This window comes from Salvelinus sp. IW2-2015, linkage group LG6.1, assembly GCF_002910315.2.
Source record: "Salvelinus sp. IW2-2015 linkage group LG6.1, ASM291031v2, whole genome shotgun sequence".
Classification (NCBI taxonomy): Eukaryota; Metazoa; Chordata; class Actinopteri; order Salmoniformes; family Salmonidae; genus Salvelinus; species Salvelinus sp. IW2-2015.
Genome location: NC_036845.1, coordinates 8,410,937 through 8,426,808, shown reverse-complemented (window position 1 = coordinate 8,426,808; position 15,872 = coordinate 8,410,937). Strand labels below are relative to the sequence as shown.

General features: G+C 42.3%; 1 protein-coding gene across 1 annotated transcript in view; it reads right to left on the bottom strand.

The window, feature by feature from the left end:
- The window catches only part of LOC111964634 (G patch domain-containing protein 8-like), a 63,093-nt gene extending 59,814 nt beyond the window's left edge, over positions 1–3,279 (bottom strand). Inside the window, 1 exon segment of the mRNA XM_070443949.1 lies at positions 2,298–3,279. Coding sequence (XP_070300050.1) covers positions 2,298–2,420 — 123 coding nt within the window. The 5' untranslated portion in view covers positions 2,421–3,279.
- Positions 3,280–15,872: the final 12,593 nt, after the last annotated feature.

Here is a 15,872-nt window from a genome sequence, read left to right as displayed (position 1 = left end):
ACACACATTATTAAAATAATTAAAATAACCAATTCATCATCAAGCTTGGATTATTTGAATCAGCTATGTAGTGCTAGGGCGGGACCCAAAACATGCAGGAAATTTTGTTGCAGTGTCATGTACACATTTAATTGGCATTAAGGAAAGGTTAGGAGGATACTCTGAAAGGTTAGGGATTGAACGTTATTTAAATTGAGGATACCTGGAGGTAATCGGGCCTCTTTGAAATGAAAATGGATGGCCCCCTCCCTTAGGAAATATTTTTACCTTGCCCTGCCAGAGCGTTTGAATAAAATACATGAAAGTTTATTATTCTACAGTAGCCTACACCTGTCAATCAACTGATCAATTGTTTAAAGCTGTAAATGACTATTGTAGCTGGATACGGCTGATTTTTAATGGAATATCTACATAGGTGTACAGAGGCCCATTATCAGCAACCATCACTCCTGTGTTCTAATGGCACGTTGTGTTAGCTAATCCAAGTTTATAATTTTAAAAGGAAATTTGATCATTAGAAAACCCTTTTTCAATTATGTTAGCACAGCTGAAAACTGTTGTGCTGATTAAAGAAGCAATTACAACTGGCCTTCTTTAGACTAGTTGAGTATCTGGAGCATCAGCATTTGTGAGTTCGATTACTGGCTCAAAACGTCCAGAAACAAATAATTTTCTTCTGAAACTCGTCAGTCTATTCTTGTTCTGAGAAATTAAGGCTATTCCATGCGAGAAATTGCCAATAAACTGACAACGCTGTGTACTACTCCCTTTACAGAACAGCGCAAACGGGCTCTAACAAGAATAGAAAGAGGAGTGGGATGCCCCTGTGCACAACTGAGCAAGAGGACAAGTACATTAGAGTGTCTAGTTTGAGAAACAGATGCCTCACAAGTCCTCAACGGGCAGCTTCATTAAATAGTACCCGCAAAACACCAGTTTCAACGTCAACGGTGAAGAGGCGACTCCGAATTGCTGGCCGTCTAGGCAGAGTTGCAAAGAAAATCCGGATCTCAGACTGGCCAATAAAAATAAAAGATTAAGATGGGCAAAAGAACACACTGGATAGAGGAACTCTGCTTAGAAGGCCAATGGAGATATTTACAGGGAGTACCATACAGCCCAGGCCGGATTATCCAACCATTTGGATCAGTTCTGGGTCTATTCTCACAGAGTACAAGATCCAGAAAGGTACATTAGCAGGTTACTCATATGGTGTATTTTGATCACACCATCGCACGCACTCTCTCTCATTCCCCAGCCAGGGGCGCATTCATTACAGAAACTGTTTGCCGTTTATAACCAAACAGAGCAAAAGAAGAGTTTCTATTGAACAAATTCAGGTAGGTCCCTTCTCGTTTCGTTAACTTCCGTTTAAGAAATATTTTGAATAATGAATGCAGAATAATGAATGCACCCCAGCTCTTTAGGCTTCTGTATTTTACATTCAGCAAGCTGTAGTAGTAAATAAAATGCTTGACATAAGTGTACAACAACGTATTGTAGGCCTAGTCTAGCTTTTCCTGGGACTCCAAGAGCTAAAGAGGAATTTTTATGAATAATAATGCAAGCCTATAGGCCTCCCCAAGGAATATACACAGTGAAATATTTTTTTACTAATCAGATTTATATGAATTAACAGGCAGCCTAGGATAAACATATCACTCAAAAAGAAAAGGAGAACAACTCGTAGGCATCCAGATAGTCCAGCCATCCACATGGACAGATATCCTCTCCATTCTGTAGCATCTCCTCCAACACCAGATTTCATCTATTTACTTTAGATCTCTTCCGACTTCAGATTAAGAACGGTCATCAAACTCTGAATTTAAAGTCGGAAACGATTTTATTCGCCAGATACTCTACACGCCCACGTTCTGGATACGCCAAACAGAAAGAGGGACTGATCGAACAGCCAATGGAAAGGCAAACGCTAAATGCCCACACAGGTGGGCTAAGCGAGGAGAATGAGAGAGAGAGAGCAGGGTTGTACACTAAAGTTACACATAGTCGTACATACATTCAAAATTCTGACAAATGCTTACATTTAATCGTTTACAAATGACATGACCCTCCCCTGGATGAAACAATAAATACTAAACACTCCAGCTGACTGAAACTGAAAAAGCATGACCCTCCCCCATTTTCCTCCAGGTAACAATTGCCTGAATTTCGATTGATCCCTTAGAATGATAATCTGCCAGCACCACCATGTGTAGAGAAATACAGTTCCACCTGAGCACCAAAGTCTCTTAGCAGGCTTGGCATTTTACACATAAACACACACACAGGTACATTACCGGTGATTGGCTGGAGGCCGTGCGACAGAGCGGCCCCCTGAAGACACCCTTTACACGCCGGAAGTGGCCGTTGCTCAGGTGTGTGGAGCTGATGACCAGGTAATAGCACGTACTGCACGACATCCGACCTCGTGGGGCCGCAATCCCCCATGCGCAGGGGTCTTGAGTGTGTGCGGACGTCGGTCGGTCCGGTTTACCGGACTCTTCACCAGGTGAAGCAGAGAGTCAAGTGTCCCTCCTCTCAGTCCGAGTCCGACCTAGGTCGAGGGGAGGATATTCAGCTACTCCTCAGGGAAAATGGAACTTCAATAAAAAGTGTTTCTTCTTTATTATTAAATTAATTATTCAGGCTGCTTATAGAAGGAAGCATGAGTAACGCACTGAGGGTCGGTTAAATAGTCAGGGCGGTAGGATATGTAGCCTGTTGATGCCCGTGGTTGCCATGCCAATGTTCTAGTAAAATTATAAATCTAGCTCCTGGTACAGAATAGTTAATATTTCTTTCTCTCTTTCCTTCTTACCTTTCCCCTCTCTCGACTATCCCTCTCTCCTTTCTCTTTCCTTTCAGTTCTGGGGAGAGGCGAGGGTGTTTAGTGTGGCGGTATCTGATGGCACTGAGAATGGCTCGAGCAGATTTACCGAGCAGAGTTAGATGCTGTTGACAGGTGCCTTGCGCCCTTGGAGTCTCTCTTGAAGAAAAAAAAAAACGTTATTTTCCTGATAGATTCCAGACGGTTTAGTTCGTGGATGTATAACTGTAAATCCAGTCACCGAGTTGATAGTTCTCTTTAGTGCATGCAGACACAGACAGACACAGGCGCAGCAGAAGCTGTGTCCGTTCTCTGAAGAAAGAGCCCGTGAGTTTTTGGTGTTTTGCTTTTGTAGCACCTAGTGTTCAACAAAGCTACAGAGCCCGTTCCCCAGATAATCTGTCTCGTCTCTTTCGCTGGTGGAGCTGTCACTGTGACACGCGCGCTCCAGTCACCCGGGTTCCGGCGCAGAGAAAGAGAGGAGGAGGGGGTATCGCTCGTGCCTCCGTTCAGTCTGAATAATCAGAGATGAAGAGGCGCCTTTTCACTCTCTCTCTTTCCTCCGCACACTGTGAGAGGGAACGAGGTCGATGAGGAGAGAGAGTCCCGTCTGCGTAATCAGCGCTGCACTACAGCTAAAGACCGGTTCTGTCGTGTCTGATAATCAGTCAGATGTGTGTGTGTGTGTGTGTGTGTGTGTGTGTGGAATGTGCGTAGTGTGTATGTGTGTGTTGTGTGTGTGGCACAACTCATGTCTGTTGGGGGACGCTGAACCGACGAGCTTGTCTTCCATGAACTTTCTATCTGCCCTCCCAATTTCCTTCTCTTTTCCACCCTCATCATTTCATAGAAACCATCATATTAAAAGCGCAATTCAATAAAGACCCCAGTGGCTCTTTTCACAGAGCTGAGGCACTAGTCAAGCATTGGTAGTCAACTCGTATCAGTTTAGGATCCATGCGCATTGTGGAAACTCGATGTATGAGATAGGGACAGCACAATGACAGCGATGGCAACATGTCCACATGTAGGGCACATTTGGGTGATAAATATGTCTACCAATCAGTATTCAGTAATGAGGGAATGGTGTTGTCAGATTTACTGAGTGAGTTTCATTGTCGTTACATTCAGAGAATGGCTGCAGTAAACTGTACCGCGCGCTATAACCCATGTAGTTTAAGCAGACTGGCGCTGTCCACTGAACTGGTGCTGAAATGAACAGCGACGCACCCACGCACAGGACGCGCGCGCACACACACCACCACACACACACACACACACACACACACACACACCACACACACACACAACACACACACCACACACAACACAACACACACCACACACACACACACAACACAACACACTGCTGCCAAGGACTCACACAGCACACTACTCGATGTCAAGCTATAGTACATACCGATCATCTTGTGATCACATGACGAGATAAGTGAGCCGACAGTCACTCGTGATAGAGTGCATGTTAGAATCGACGTTCAGGGAGACGCAGCTAAGTGCTGAATGGGCACTTCTTTTGTTTCTGCAGTGCGAAGTTATGTGGAGATATGGCATGTGGCATAGTTCAGAGGAAGATAACGACTCCTATCTACGTAGCTGACATCTTATCTCATGTCAGTGTAGTAGGACATGCACGCTCATGAAGCGCTAGTATAGATGTGGTCAGTAGACAGGACCCAGTAGAGCAGCAGTGTGTTTAAGATTGACAGAACACGGTACATAAACAGAGAGATTGAAATGCCCTTAACACTATGAAATCTGCTCTCATTTTGCAGTGCCTACACTCGTGCTGCAGGAAACAGACTTGAAGTATATCTCATGTTTTGGCACTCACGTGTATTAGATAAGTGGTGTTGTTGTTGTGTAGTTTAGTGGTGAGAGAGAGTGGCTGTGCCTTGATCAACACGTATAATCATATTGTCTTATAAATAGACGGATGAAAATCTGGAGTAGATTCAGGTCGTTATAGCTGATTTAGATTTAAAACGCTAGTAGCAGCGCGGCAAGTTAAGAGACAGTACGCAATTATATATCTGCGAGTATCATCGTCTGAGGATGTAATCGCGATTGGCTACGTGCCTACGTTGCTCTAGCTTTAGTGATGGAGAACAGGTGGATTGGCACGTCGCCGATTAATAGATACAAGGTGCTGGAATAGCATGTCCATACGGGCTTTATGTGTCCAACATGTCGTCATGAGCGTGTGTATAGTGAGTGTAGACGTAAGTAGTTGGTCTGTAAGCCGCCTGGTATGTCAAGCTTTAAGAGTTGATAGTATAACTTATCGAATAGTGCATCGTCGGGATGTCTTATAGAGCTGGCTATTGATAAAGTCGCTTGTTATCAAGAGCTACAATTCGTGCGTTAGGTACATTTCAGAAGAAACGAGCGGTAGGAATATTATTTTAAAGCCTGAGAGTACGATCTAAGCGACGTATATGTTTGTTCGGACGGAGTATGTTCGGCGGTCTGTGTGCGGTAGCAGTTGATGGTTCGAGCTGATCTGGTGCATAGATTAGTAGCAGACGCTGTTAATATTAGGAAGGTCTCTCAATTTGCGACTACGGGCGATTATGTCACTGTATGATAGGAGAAGTTTGAGAGATTATTTTAAATGTCATTTCTAGCTAATGAATCGGTATATTTTTGCGCATTTGGTTAGGAAGTTATGAATGTGTTTTTATACGCAGTTATAGTAGGAGGGTGTACATAGTAAGCAATGTGTGAGAAATGTGATGATGCTGAACAATTACGAAACGTTTAAAAGGCAAGTGTATGTTAGTTGGAGATAGATGAGCCTCTGGAGTGATATGAGGCATGTACAGTGGCGGAGTGTTATTTGGTTCAGTTATATCGCTACGTTAGGCTTTGGGACGTGGGCGACGGGATAAGGGTTCGTATCAGAGATAGTGACTCGATATATCTAGGAGATGATGGAGTGATTACTTATAGTAGCGACTCTGCTAGTATGAGACGAGCAGTGCTGTGTAAGTATGGCGATAGCTCGTATAGATGACGAACGCGCTATTATGCTACTGGAACTGGATCAATAGTTGAGTGAGAAGCGACCTGTCTGTGAGTGATGTCTATGCAGTGTATATTCATTCAGAATGGATCTGTAGAGTGTAGAGAATTTAAGTGAGAACGACGACAGCGTTGGACAATGAACTGATGGGCATGCGAAGATGGTTTGAACGAAGCTAGTTGCGCACAGATTAGAGAACTGGAATGTTTGGGCATTGTGGCTAGTGAGGACACGGGCTGGAGGTACGCAAACACCAGCTTCTTATATATGCAGTATGGAGTATGATGCTTAGATACTGTAGCCAGGATAAGATTGATGATAATCGATGGAAAATAAATTAATGTGTCTTCAGTGACGGCCCATGCTCCAAGTGTGTGGATGTGAACTGATGATTTAATGGTCTGTATCCGAGTTACACGTGCTAAGCTAGCTGTCATGCTGAAACATATTGTCTGAGAATCACTCACATCCCCGCGGGAATTTGTCGTCAGCTAGACTGCCATGAACAATAAAACATACAGGAAGTATAACCTAGTCTCAAAAATTACTTCCTATGATAGGTTGGCCGTCTATCTGTCATGGTGCTCTAGTCCTTATGCGGGTGCTGGGTGCCGTCTTCCCCGTTGTAGGAGCTATCTAGTCTGAGTATGTAGGCTGGTTTATCGATCTGCTGGTCTGGGATCTGTATGCTTAGAAGTTGGATGTGGAGATGTGGATGCGGGTGAGCGGGTTCACTGTTAGTGGAGGTATTGACTTGATTGATTTTGGGATGATGATTAGTGTACTGAGATTTCGCTGGAGTGTCGGTACGTGTACGATAGTCGTCGAAGGTATACCTAGGTATGATATATCAGATGCTGGCAAGGACCAGAGGTTGACGATGGAGAGGCAGTCGTGTGAGAGCTGTTTATGCAGTATGGCGTGATAGTTATTGCCATTGGGAGTGCAGTGATGTATGGAGATGGTCGACCAGCTCTGTCGATGATCTGTTTCTGACAGCATCTAGTAGGAGTGTGGTGAGTAACGAGTCGGAGGAGGATCTTGTTGTCGCCACGTGGAGTTGGTTATGCGTGACAGCGGTTAGGTGTGATCCAGAATCAGATGGTCGTAGTCGAGTAAGATCTATTTCCCTCTTTCTCTCTTCTTCTCCCCCAGCACCCACCACACAGGACAGGCTGTACTGTACTGTCGTCTCTCCTGTCTCGCTCTCTCGTTCTCACCATGTCCCTTATCTGGCCCTCGCTGTCCGTTGTTCCAGGCGTCAGTGCGGAAGTGGATGGGAGCGCGTCTCACGACTGTCGATTGACTGTAGCATGTGTTTCTGACATGTTTCAGTCTTCTCTCTTCCTCTCACGTCTCTCTCTCGCTCTTCTCTCGCTCTCTCTCTCTCTCTCTCTCTCCTCTCTCTCGCCTCTCTCTGCTCTTCTCTCTCTCTCTCTCTCTCTCTCTCTACCAGGCAGTCTCTTCCTGGAGAACGTGGGAACACTGAAAGAATCGGATATCCTGACACGGCTGCTGTGATGAGGATGTCCCCTTCTGGAGGAATATGTGTGTGCACATATACAGTAGCTTTGGCATACTTGTAGCTGTAGCATAGGTTGATCTGTGTGAGGGCTTGGTGGTTCAAGCCCTGATCACGTCGATTCCTCAAACTCACTGCTGTTTCTCAGAAGGTTATCTTTCTCTCTGGTAATCCTTTCGCCACTGTGTGTGTGTGTGTGTGTGTGTGTGTGTGTGTGTGTGTGTCTGTGTGAGTGTGTGTTTGTGTGTGTGTGTGCTCTAATCACCCAGGCGGTTTCAATTTCCTCATAGCTATCTCAAGCTTCTGCCCCATGAGATCATATCACACAAACTGTCTCTCACTCTCTCTGTGTCTCTCTGTCTCTGTGTATGAGAGAGAGACAGAGAGAGCTTCTGCCCCACGAGATCGTATCACACAAACTGTCTCTCACACACACACACACACACACACACACACACACACACACACACACACACACACACACACACACACACACACACCTGAGAGCAATAGAACTGACTGTCCAGGAGAGTAGTGCTGAAATGGCGACTTCTTTGCTTGCATGCCCACAGTTATGTAAAGGCAGTGCATCTCAATAATCTAAAGTCCTCTACTGTCTCCTCTCCTTCAACTGCTCTGACCTGTCAGTGGTCTCAGTAGACAGACACACAGTTTCACAGTGTTTTCAGATGAAGAACAGGAAATAAGAAGAGAGAAAGCCACTTAACACTATGACAATTGCCTCATTTCTGCAGGCCTACACTTCGGTGCTGAGAACAGACTTTGACATATCTCTGCTTTGCCATATGTATAGATAAGTCGGTGTGTGTGTGTGTGTGTGTGAGAGAGAGTGCTGGCCCTTACTCTAACAACTAAAATGCTTTAAAAAAGACGGAGAAAAAAAGCTGTTCAACGGTTATTTATTTATTTAAAACTGCAGTAGCAGAGCAAGTTAAAACCACACAAAATTGGCAGCTAAGATGGATGTGGCTCACCATAGTTAAAAGACATTCAATCCCACAAACATTCTGGAACATCCATTTTTAACATGGCTGACAGGTGAACTAGTTACTTGCTAAAAGCCTGTGTTAACTAAACACTTAAAAATGCAGTCCGGGATCTTAAGAGCTTATAAATTTGTAACATATTGTACAAAATACAATTCGTAGCATATCATAAGAAATATATGATGTTAAACCCAGTTGTTCACAGTTTTCAGTGACCCATTTTGGCTTGTGAGCACTACAGATCTTAATTTGAGCCAATTTGCTACAGCAGGAAAATAATCATGTAGCGACAAGAAATTTGAATTATTATGTCTTTTATAATGAATGGATATTTTTTTGTAGGAGTTGATACATTTTACGTTAGGGTAAATCAAGTCTGAAAGTTAAAAGTGGAAATTACAAACTTTAAAAGCCTTTTTAAACCTTGAATACACTGCAAGTTTTCATTTCCTTTTGTGCAGGTAAATTCTGATCAACAACAAAAGAGTGATCAAATTAAGATCCTACATCTGTACTTTCAAAACTACTGTCTGAAATGATACAAAACCCTTGGATCATCACTTTAATTAGCTGGACAAATAGAAAACAAGAACCACTTGACAATGAACACCTGACTGCAATTGTTTGAAAAGTATGGGACAGATCTAGAAACTGGAATGTTTGGCAATTGACTGAATGAACACATACGCAAACACAACTTCCTCTATAAATACTTTGAAAAAATAATTTGAATAAATACATGAAAAAATTAATGTCTTCAGTGAAGGCCATGCCTTCACAGTGTGTGATGTAACTGATGTAACTGTCTGTATCAGTTACATCCTGAAACATCACATCACATCCCCCGGGAATTTCTACTGCCCATAAATATAAATATACAATACAGGAGAGATATGAACCTAGTCCATCAAAAATATCTCTTCCTATATAGGCCTCCTCTCGCTTTCCCCATCTTCTCTCTTTCTCTCTTCTCTTCCCCACCACCCCCACACACAGACATGTAACATTGTACTGTCTTCTCTCTCGTCTTCTCTTACCCTAGCCTTTTTCCCTCTCTCTCCACACAGACACTGTCCGCTGTTCTTCTCTCTCTCCTCTTCTTCTCTCCTCTCTCCGCTCTCTCTTCTCTTCTCTCTTCTCTCCTCTCTCTCTCCTCTTCTCCTCTTCATCTATCTCTCTCCTTCGTCTCTCTCTCTCTCTACTCACCAGGCCACTTCTCTCCTGGAGACAGTGGAACACTGACAAGCTTCCTGCACGGCCTGCTGTGTGATGGTGTCCCCTTCTGGAGGAATATGTGTGTGCACATATACAGTAGCTTTGGCATACTTGTAGCTGTAGCATAGGTTGATCTGTGTGAGGGTTTGGTGGTTCAAGCCTGATCACGTCGATTCCTCAAACTCACTGCTGTTTCCCAGAAGGTTACTTTTTCTCTCTGGTAATCCCTTTCGCCAACGGTGTGGTGTGTGTGTGGTGTGTGTGGTGTGTGTGTGTCCTGTGTGAAAGTTGTGGGGTGTTTGGTTGTGTGTGTGTGCTCTAATCACCCAGGCCGGTTTCAATTTCCTCCATGCTACTCAAGCTTCTTGCCCCATGGAATCATATCACACAAACTGTCTCTCACTCTCATCTGTGTCCTCTCTGTCTCTGTGTATGAAGAGAGAGACAGAGCAGAGCTTCTGCCCCACGAGATCGTATCACACAAACTTGTTCTCTCTCCTCTCCCCACACCACACACACACACACCACACAACAACACACAACCACACACACACACACACACACACCACACACACAACCACACACACACACACACACACACAACCATCACACACACACACAACACACACCACACACAACCACACACACACACACACACACACAACACAACACACACACAGAAATAGAAAGACACAGAAAGAGAGGCCACATAAAAAATACCACAATGACCGAAATACTGTCTGTGAGACTTTGAACAGCTGCTCACCCAATTGGGAATGTCCTTGCAGCACACGGTGAAAAACACAGAAATTACCTCTGGAATTACTTCTGGAAGACCAAACACACACATGTACAGCTGTTTTGTCTCCTCACCATACACACGGAGACACGCATGCACACTGGAACATTCTGGATAAGAACACGCAAAAGATGGTGTTCCAAAACTCCATACTCTAGCCACTAAGTGTGGAGACCCAGGAGAGCTGTTCTGTACACTTAACCCAGCAAACCGGAAACATTCCCAGGACACTAGCTAAGATTCCCATTAAGTTCCAGTTCGGGTTTTATCTAACGTTAGGATGATAACATCCCAAAAACAAATGTTTTTTAATAAAATCAATTTATTTATAAAAAAATATTTTAGATGAAATATCCTTGGAATGTTCTCCTAACATTCACTAAAATGTTGTGCAAAACATCTGTAACATCCACCACAGAACATTCCTCAAACATTTTTATGTTTGTAATAAACACTTACAAGAACGTTCCTAGAACACATTTCGCCCGCTCTTAAATTTTTCGCTGAACGTTTCATTAGGTCGTGGGAACAGTCTTGTGGGAACATTGTTTGGAAATCACAAAATATATTTTCACAAAATACAAAAACTGTCCAGTTGTGCGAATGATTCTACAATGTTTATTTTAGTGTGCAAAAAACATACACCGGATGTTAAAAGAACATTCCCAGAACACATTTAGTCTGTTCTTTAAAGGTTCCCAGAAAGTTTTATTAGGTTGTGGGAACAGTCTGGTGGGAATATTGTGGGGACATCACAAAAGATATGTTCCCAAAATGCAAAAAAAAAACGGTCAGATAATGTTTGTATCAGGGTGCCAAAACATTACTTGATGAGGCAAGAATGTTAACAAAAGAGTTCTTTAAAGGTTCCCGTAATTAGGTTGTGGAAACTATGTGGGTACATTACAAGATATAGGTTCCCAAAACATAAAATATGCTCAGTTGTAATGACATTCGTACAATGTTTAAGTTAGGTTGCACAAGATATTCTCTAAATGCTGTAAGAAATATATACGTCTGTTTTTATGACATTCATAGCATATTTGTTTTAGGTTTAAAATAATATTCCATTGATGTTCACACAATAAACATTTGACCTTGTCTTGGAGGTCCTCAGAAACATAGCATTTTAATTTAATTCATAGGTAATTTGAACAACTTGTAAGTCGCTCTGGATAAGAGCGTCTGCTAAATGACTTAAATGTAATGTAAATGTAAATGTAAACAGCATTTAGTCATACAAGAGCAACCATGTTTTTCACACATTGACAAACTGCACATTGTCATAGGACTTTTGAACAACATTTCATCATGCAAACACACCCATATATATTTTTTACACTTCATATGTTGATAATCTGCACATGTGGGGTTTGAACCTGCAATGTTTGCTTTCAAAAACAGATATTTTATCCTCTGTACCACCAGGGAAGCACTCTTTAATTGTATTTTTCAGTATATATAGCCATGGCAGTATGGTCAATCAGGAATTCCATGCTCCTTTTAAGCCTTCTTACCCATGGAAATACTGTTGACTGGGTTATTCACCATCACTTCACCCACCCTCTTTATATGCTGCATACTTCTAGGCCCATATTTACAGAGTATCCAACACTATGATTGCTGATCTAGGATCACTTTTACTTTTCAGATCATGAAAAATAAGCCAGGAGGGACCATATCGAGCACCACTAGTTAGGAATTATATCAGGTGCGTTTTTAAAAAATTGAACAGTACATTTTTACACGTTTTATTACTTACGGTTAGTCTACAGTTAGTCTAAATTCTGCATTTCTGACTGGATTTATACATTGGGACGAAATAAAGACATCCTCTCTTTTAGTAGAGTATATCTGAGCCTCACTTTCACCTTTTTTTCCGAAGGAAACATGGTTATAGAACATGTGAGATTGAACCTGCACTATTCAAAACCGCAGCCAGATAATTAACTGTGGCCTTGGGAGTTTTTTTCAGTCAAATATTGTCAATCAAGACACGGAACACAGTTTCTGAGTTATTAAAATGTTCTCATTCTCTTCATATAATGTGTACTTTTGTAGCATCTTATGAAATGTGATTATGGTGGGGTAGAGCTTCCTTTAAATACATTTTATAAATTTGTATGCTTCCTGATGCTTCCTGATTGACCATAGCTTTGCACACTCTTGGATAGCTGTGGCCTTGTTTCTTTTCAACGTTCTGAGCGGTCAAATGTAATATTTGACTGAAGAAAAAAAACAAGGCCACAGCTATCCCCTGGTTGTGAAGAGGGTTAATGATCTGGTTAAGGAACCAAAAATTGTACATTCAGACCCTGCATGTGCATATAAGGAGAGAGAGAGGGAAGAGACAGTAGCTCTCTCTGGTATCTTTTCTTTCCAGTTCCTCCCTCTGGCTCGTCCCTCTCTCCTCTCCTTATAAAATCGGTGAAATATTACACTTATGGTTTGGCCTCGTATTTTCATTCTTATTTCTCACTTTTATGCTCTGCAGCGACGATTGCTATCACATGTATTATTATCTGGGGGGAGGGTGTGTGTGTTTTGTGTGAGTCTGTGGGTGGAGCGCTAGCAATAAAGGGCTGCACTCCTAAACACTGGATATTGGCACTGTACAAAGATTAAACGAGAGAGAGAGAGAGAGAGAGGGAGAAACAGAGGGAGAGGGAAGAGACAGGAGCTCTCTCTGGTATATTTTCTTTCCAGCTACTGCCTCTGGCTATTCCCTCTCTCCTCTCCTTAAAAAAACAGTGAAATATCACAGTTATGGTTTGGTGTCATTATTTCACTATTATTTCTCACTTTTATGCTCTGTGGCGAAGATTGCTTCTGAAAATATAATAATCTGGTATGTGTGTGTGTTTTGTGTGTGGGTGGGGTGGAGGGATAGCAATAAAGGGCTGCACTCCTTAACACTGGATATCAGCACTGTGCAAAGATTAAAAGAGTGAGAGTGAGAGAGAGAGGAATTGGCTATCCAAAAATGGTGATATGTGAAGAAATCACTTTGCAAACCTCTACAGCAATATAACAAAGAGTTCAGGACAAAAAGATACACAAGAAACATTATAATCCTTGAATTAGCAGTCAAAGACTATCAAAATCCTGTGCATACCCCAATTATAGAACAATAATTATTGGAAAAAGTATACACTCTCCCAAAAAGGTTGTGGTGCTGATGGAATTTTAAATTAAATGATCAGTTATACAGACCAGAAATTCAAATTAGCTATACTCAAACTCTTCAACATTCTCCTCACTGCAGGTATTTTCCTCGATATTTGGAACCAAGGCTGGATCACACCAATCTATAAAAACGGAGGCAAATTTGACCCAAATAATTACAGAGGATTTTGCTTTAACAGCAACTTGGAAAACATTTTCTGCAGTATCATAAATAGCAGACTACGTCATTTCCTTGATGAACACAACGTTCTGAGCAGAAGCCAGATTGGATATTTACCAATTTACCGTACAACAGACAACGTATATATAACCTCCAAATATATGGATGAGCAGTGACAGAGCGGCTAAGATGCAATAGATAGTATAGAAGGATAGTGTAGTATACAGTATACAGTATATACATATGAGATGAGTAATGCGAGATATGTAAACATTCTTGAAGTGGCATTATTAAAGTGACTAGTGTTCCATTTATTAAAGTGGCCAATGATATCAAGTCTGCAGGTTGGCAGCTTGCCTCTCTGTGCTAGTGATGGCTGTTAAACAATCTGATGGCCTTGAGATAGAAGCTGTTTTTCAATCTCTCTGTCCCAGCTTTGATGCACCTGTACTGACCTCGCCTTCTGGATGGAAGTGGGGTGAACAGGCAGTGGCTCGGGTGGTTATTGTCCTTGATGATCTTTTTTGCCTTCCAGTGACATTGGGTGTTGTAGGTGTCCTGGAGGGCATGTAGTTTGCCCCCGGTGATGCGTTGTGCAGACCGCACCACCCTCTGGAGAGCCCTGCAGTGGTGGGCGGTGCAGTTGCATTTTTTCAGCCTCCTGTGGTTGAAGAGGCACTGTTGCGTGGACCATTTCAGTTTGTCGGTGATATGTACACAGAGGAACATAAAACTTTCCACCTTCTCCACTGTTGTCCCGTTGATGAGGATAGATGGGTGCTCCAAATTGATGTTTCCTGAAGTCCACGATCATCTCTTTTGTTTTGCTGACATTGAGTGGGAGGTTATTTTTCTGACACCACACTCTGAGGGCCCTCACCTCCTCCCTGTAGGCCGTCTCGTCGTTGTTGGTAATCAAGCCTACCACTGTTGTGTCGTCTGCAAATTGGACACAGTTCTATTAGAACACAACAAGAACTACACGTATCTAGGACTAAATATCAGCAACACATGTAGCTTTCACATGGCTGTGAGCAAGCTGAGAGACAAAACATTCTATGCCATTAAAAGGAACATTAAAATTCCAATTAGAATCTGGCTCAACATTTTCCAATAAGTTATAGAACCAATTGCTCTACATAGCAGCGAAGTATGGGGTCCACTATCTAATAATGAATTTACCAAATGGGACAAACATCCAATTCAAATACTGCATGCAGGACTGTATTGCAAGTGCAAAGAAAAACTCAAAATAACGCATGTAGAGCAGAATTGGGCCAATACCCACTCCTTATTCTAATAGACAAAATTGCCATCAAATTTTCCAAACATCTAAAAACAAGTGACCCCAAAACATTTCATCACACAGCCCTAAAATATCAAGAGACGAAACAAGAGAATAGTCCCCTCAGTCAGCTGGTTCTGAGGCTCAGTTCACTAACCCAAACCAACCCCATAGAGCCTCAGGACAGCACTCAGAAAATCTGGCCCAACCAAATTATCACAAAACAAAATGAAAATATATAACCTATTGGAAAGACACCTTAGTTAACTTCAATGCTATTTGGCTCTAAACAGACAGTACATGGTGGCAGACTAGGTACAGACTCAGTGAGCACAGTCTGGCTATAGAGAATGGTCATCACAGGCAAACCTGGCTACCCAGAGAGGACAGGTTGTGCTCACTCTGCTCCAGGGGAGAGGTAGAGACAGAGCTGAATTTCCTAATACACTGTGACAAATACTAAGACGTAAGATAATCTTTCTTTGCCAAAATTATCATTCAGTACAAAGAATTTGAAACTATAAAGATGAAGAAAAAATTAAATATGTATTGGGTGAAAAGCCTAAATGTTTCCTCCTGCCACATCCTGAGGGGCAGCCAGTGAAGAGTGCAATGTAATGTCAATAATATTTTCCATTTAGGTTTTGTTTTGGCTTTCGTACCATGTCATGTGGCTTCTCAGTCATATTGAGACTGGTCTACTACTATTGTTTTAATGTATTGTTATTCTCATTAATATTGTTGTTGTAATTGCTGTTAATGGTAATCCCATTTCCACTACTACTATTAGTATTGATGCCTTACTGCTGTTGGTCCCAATGTGTGTGT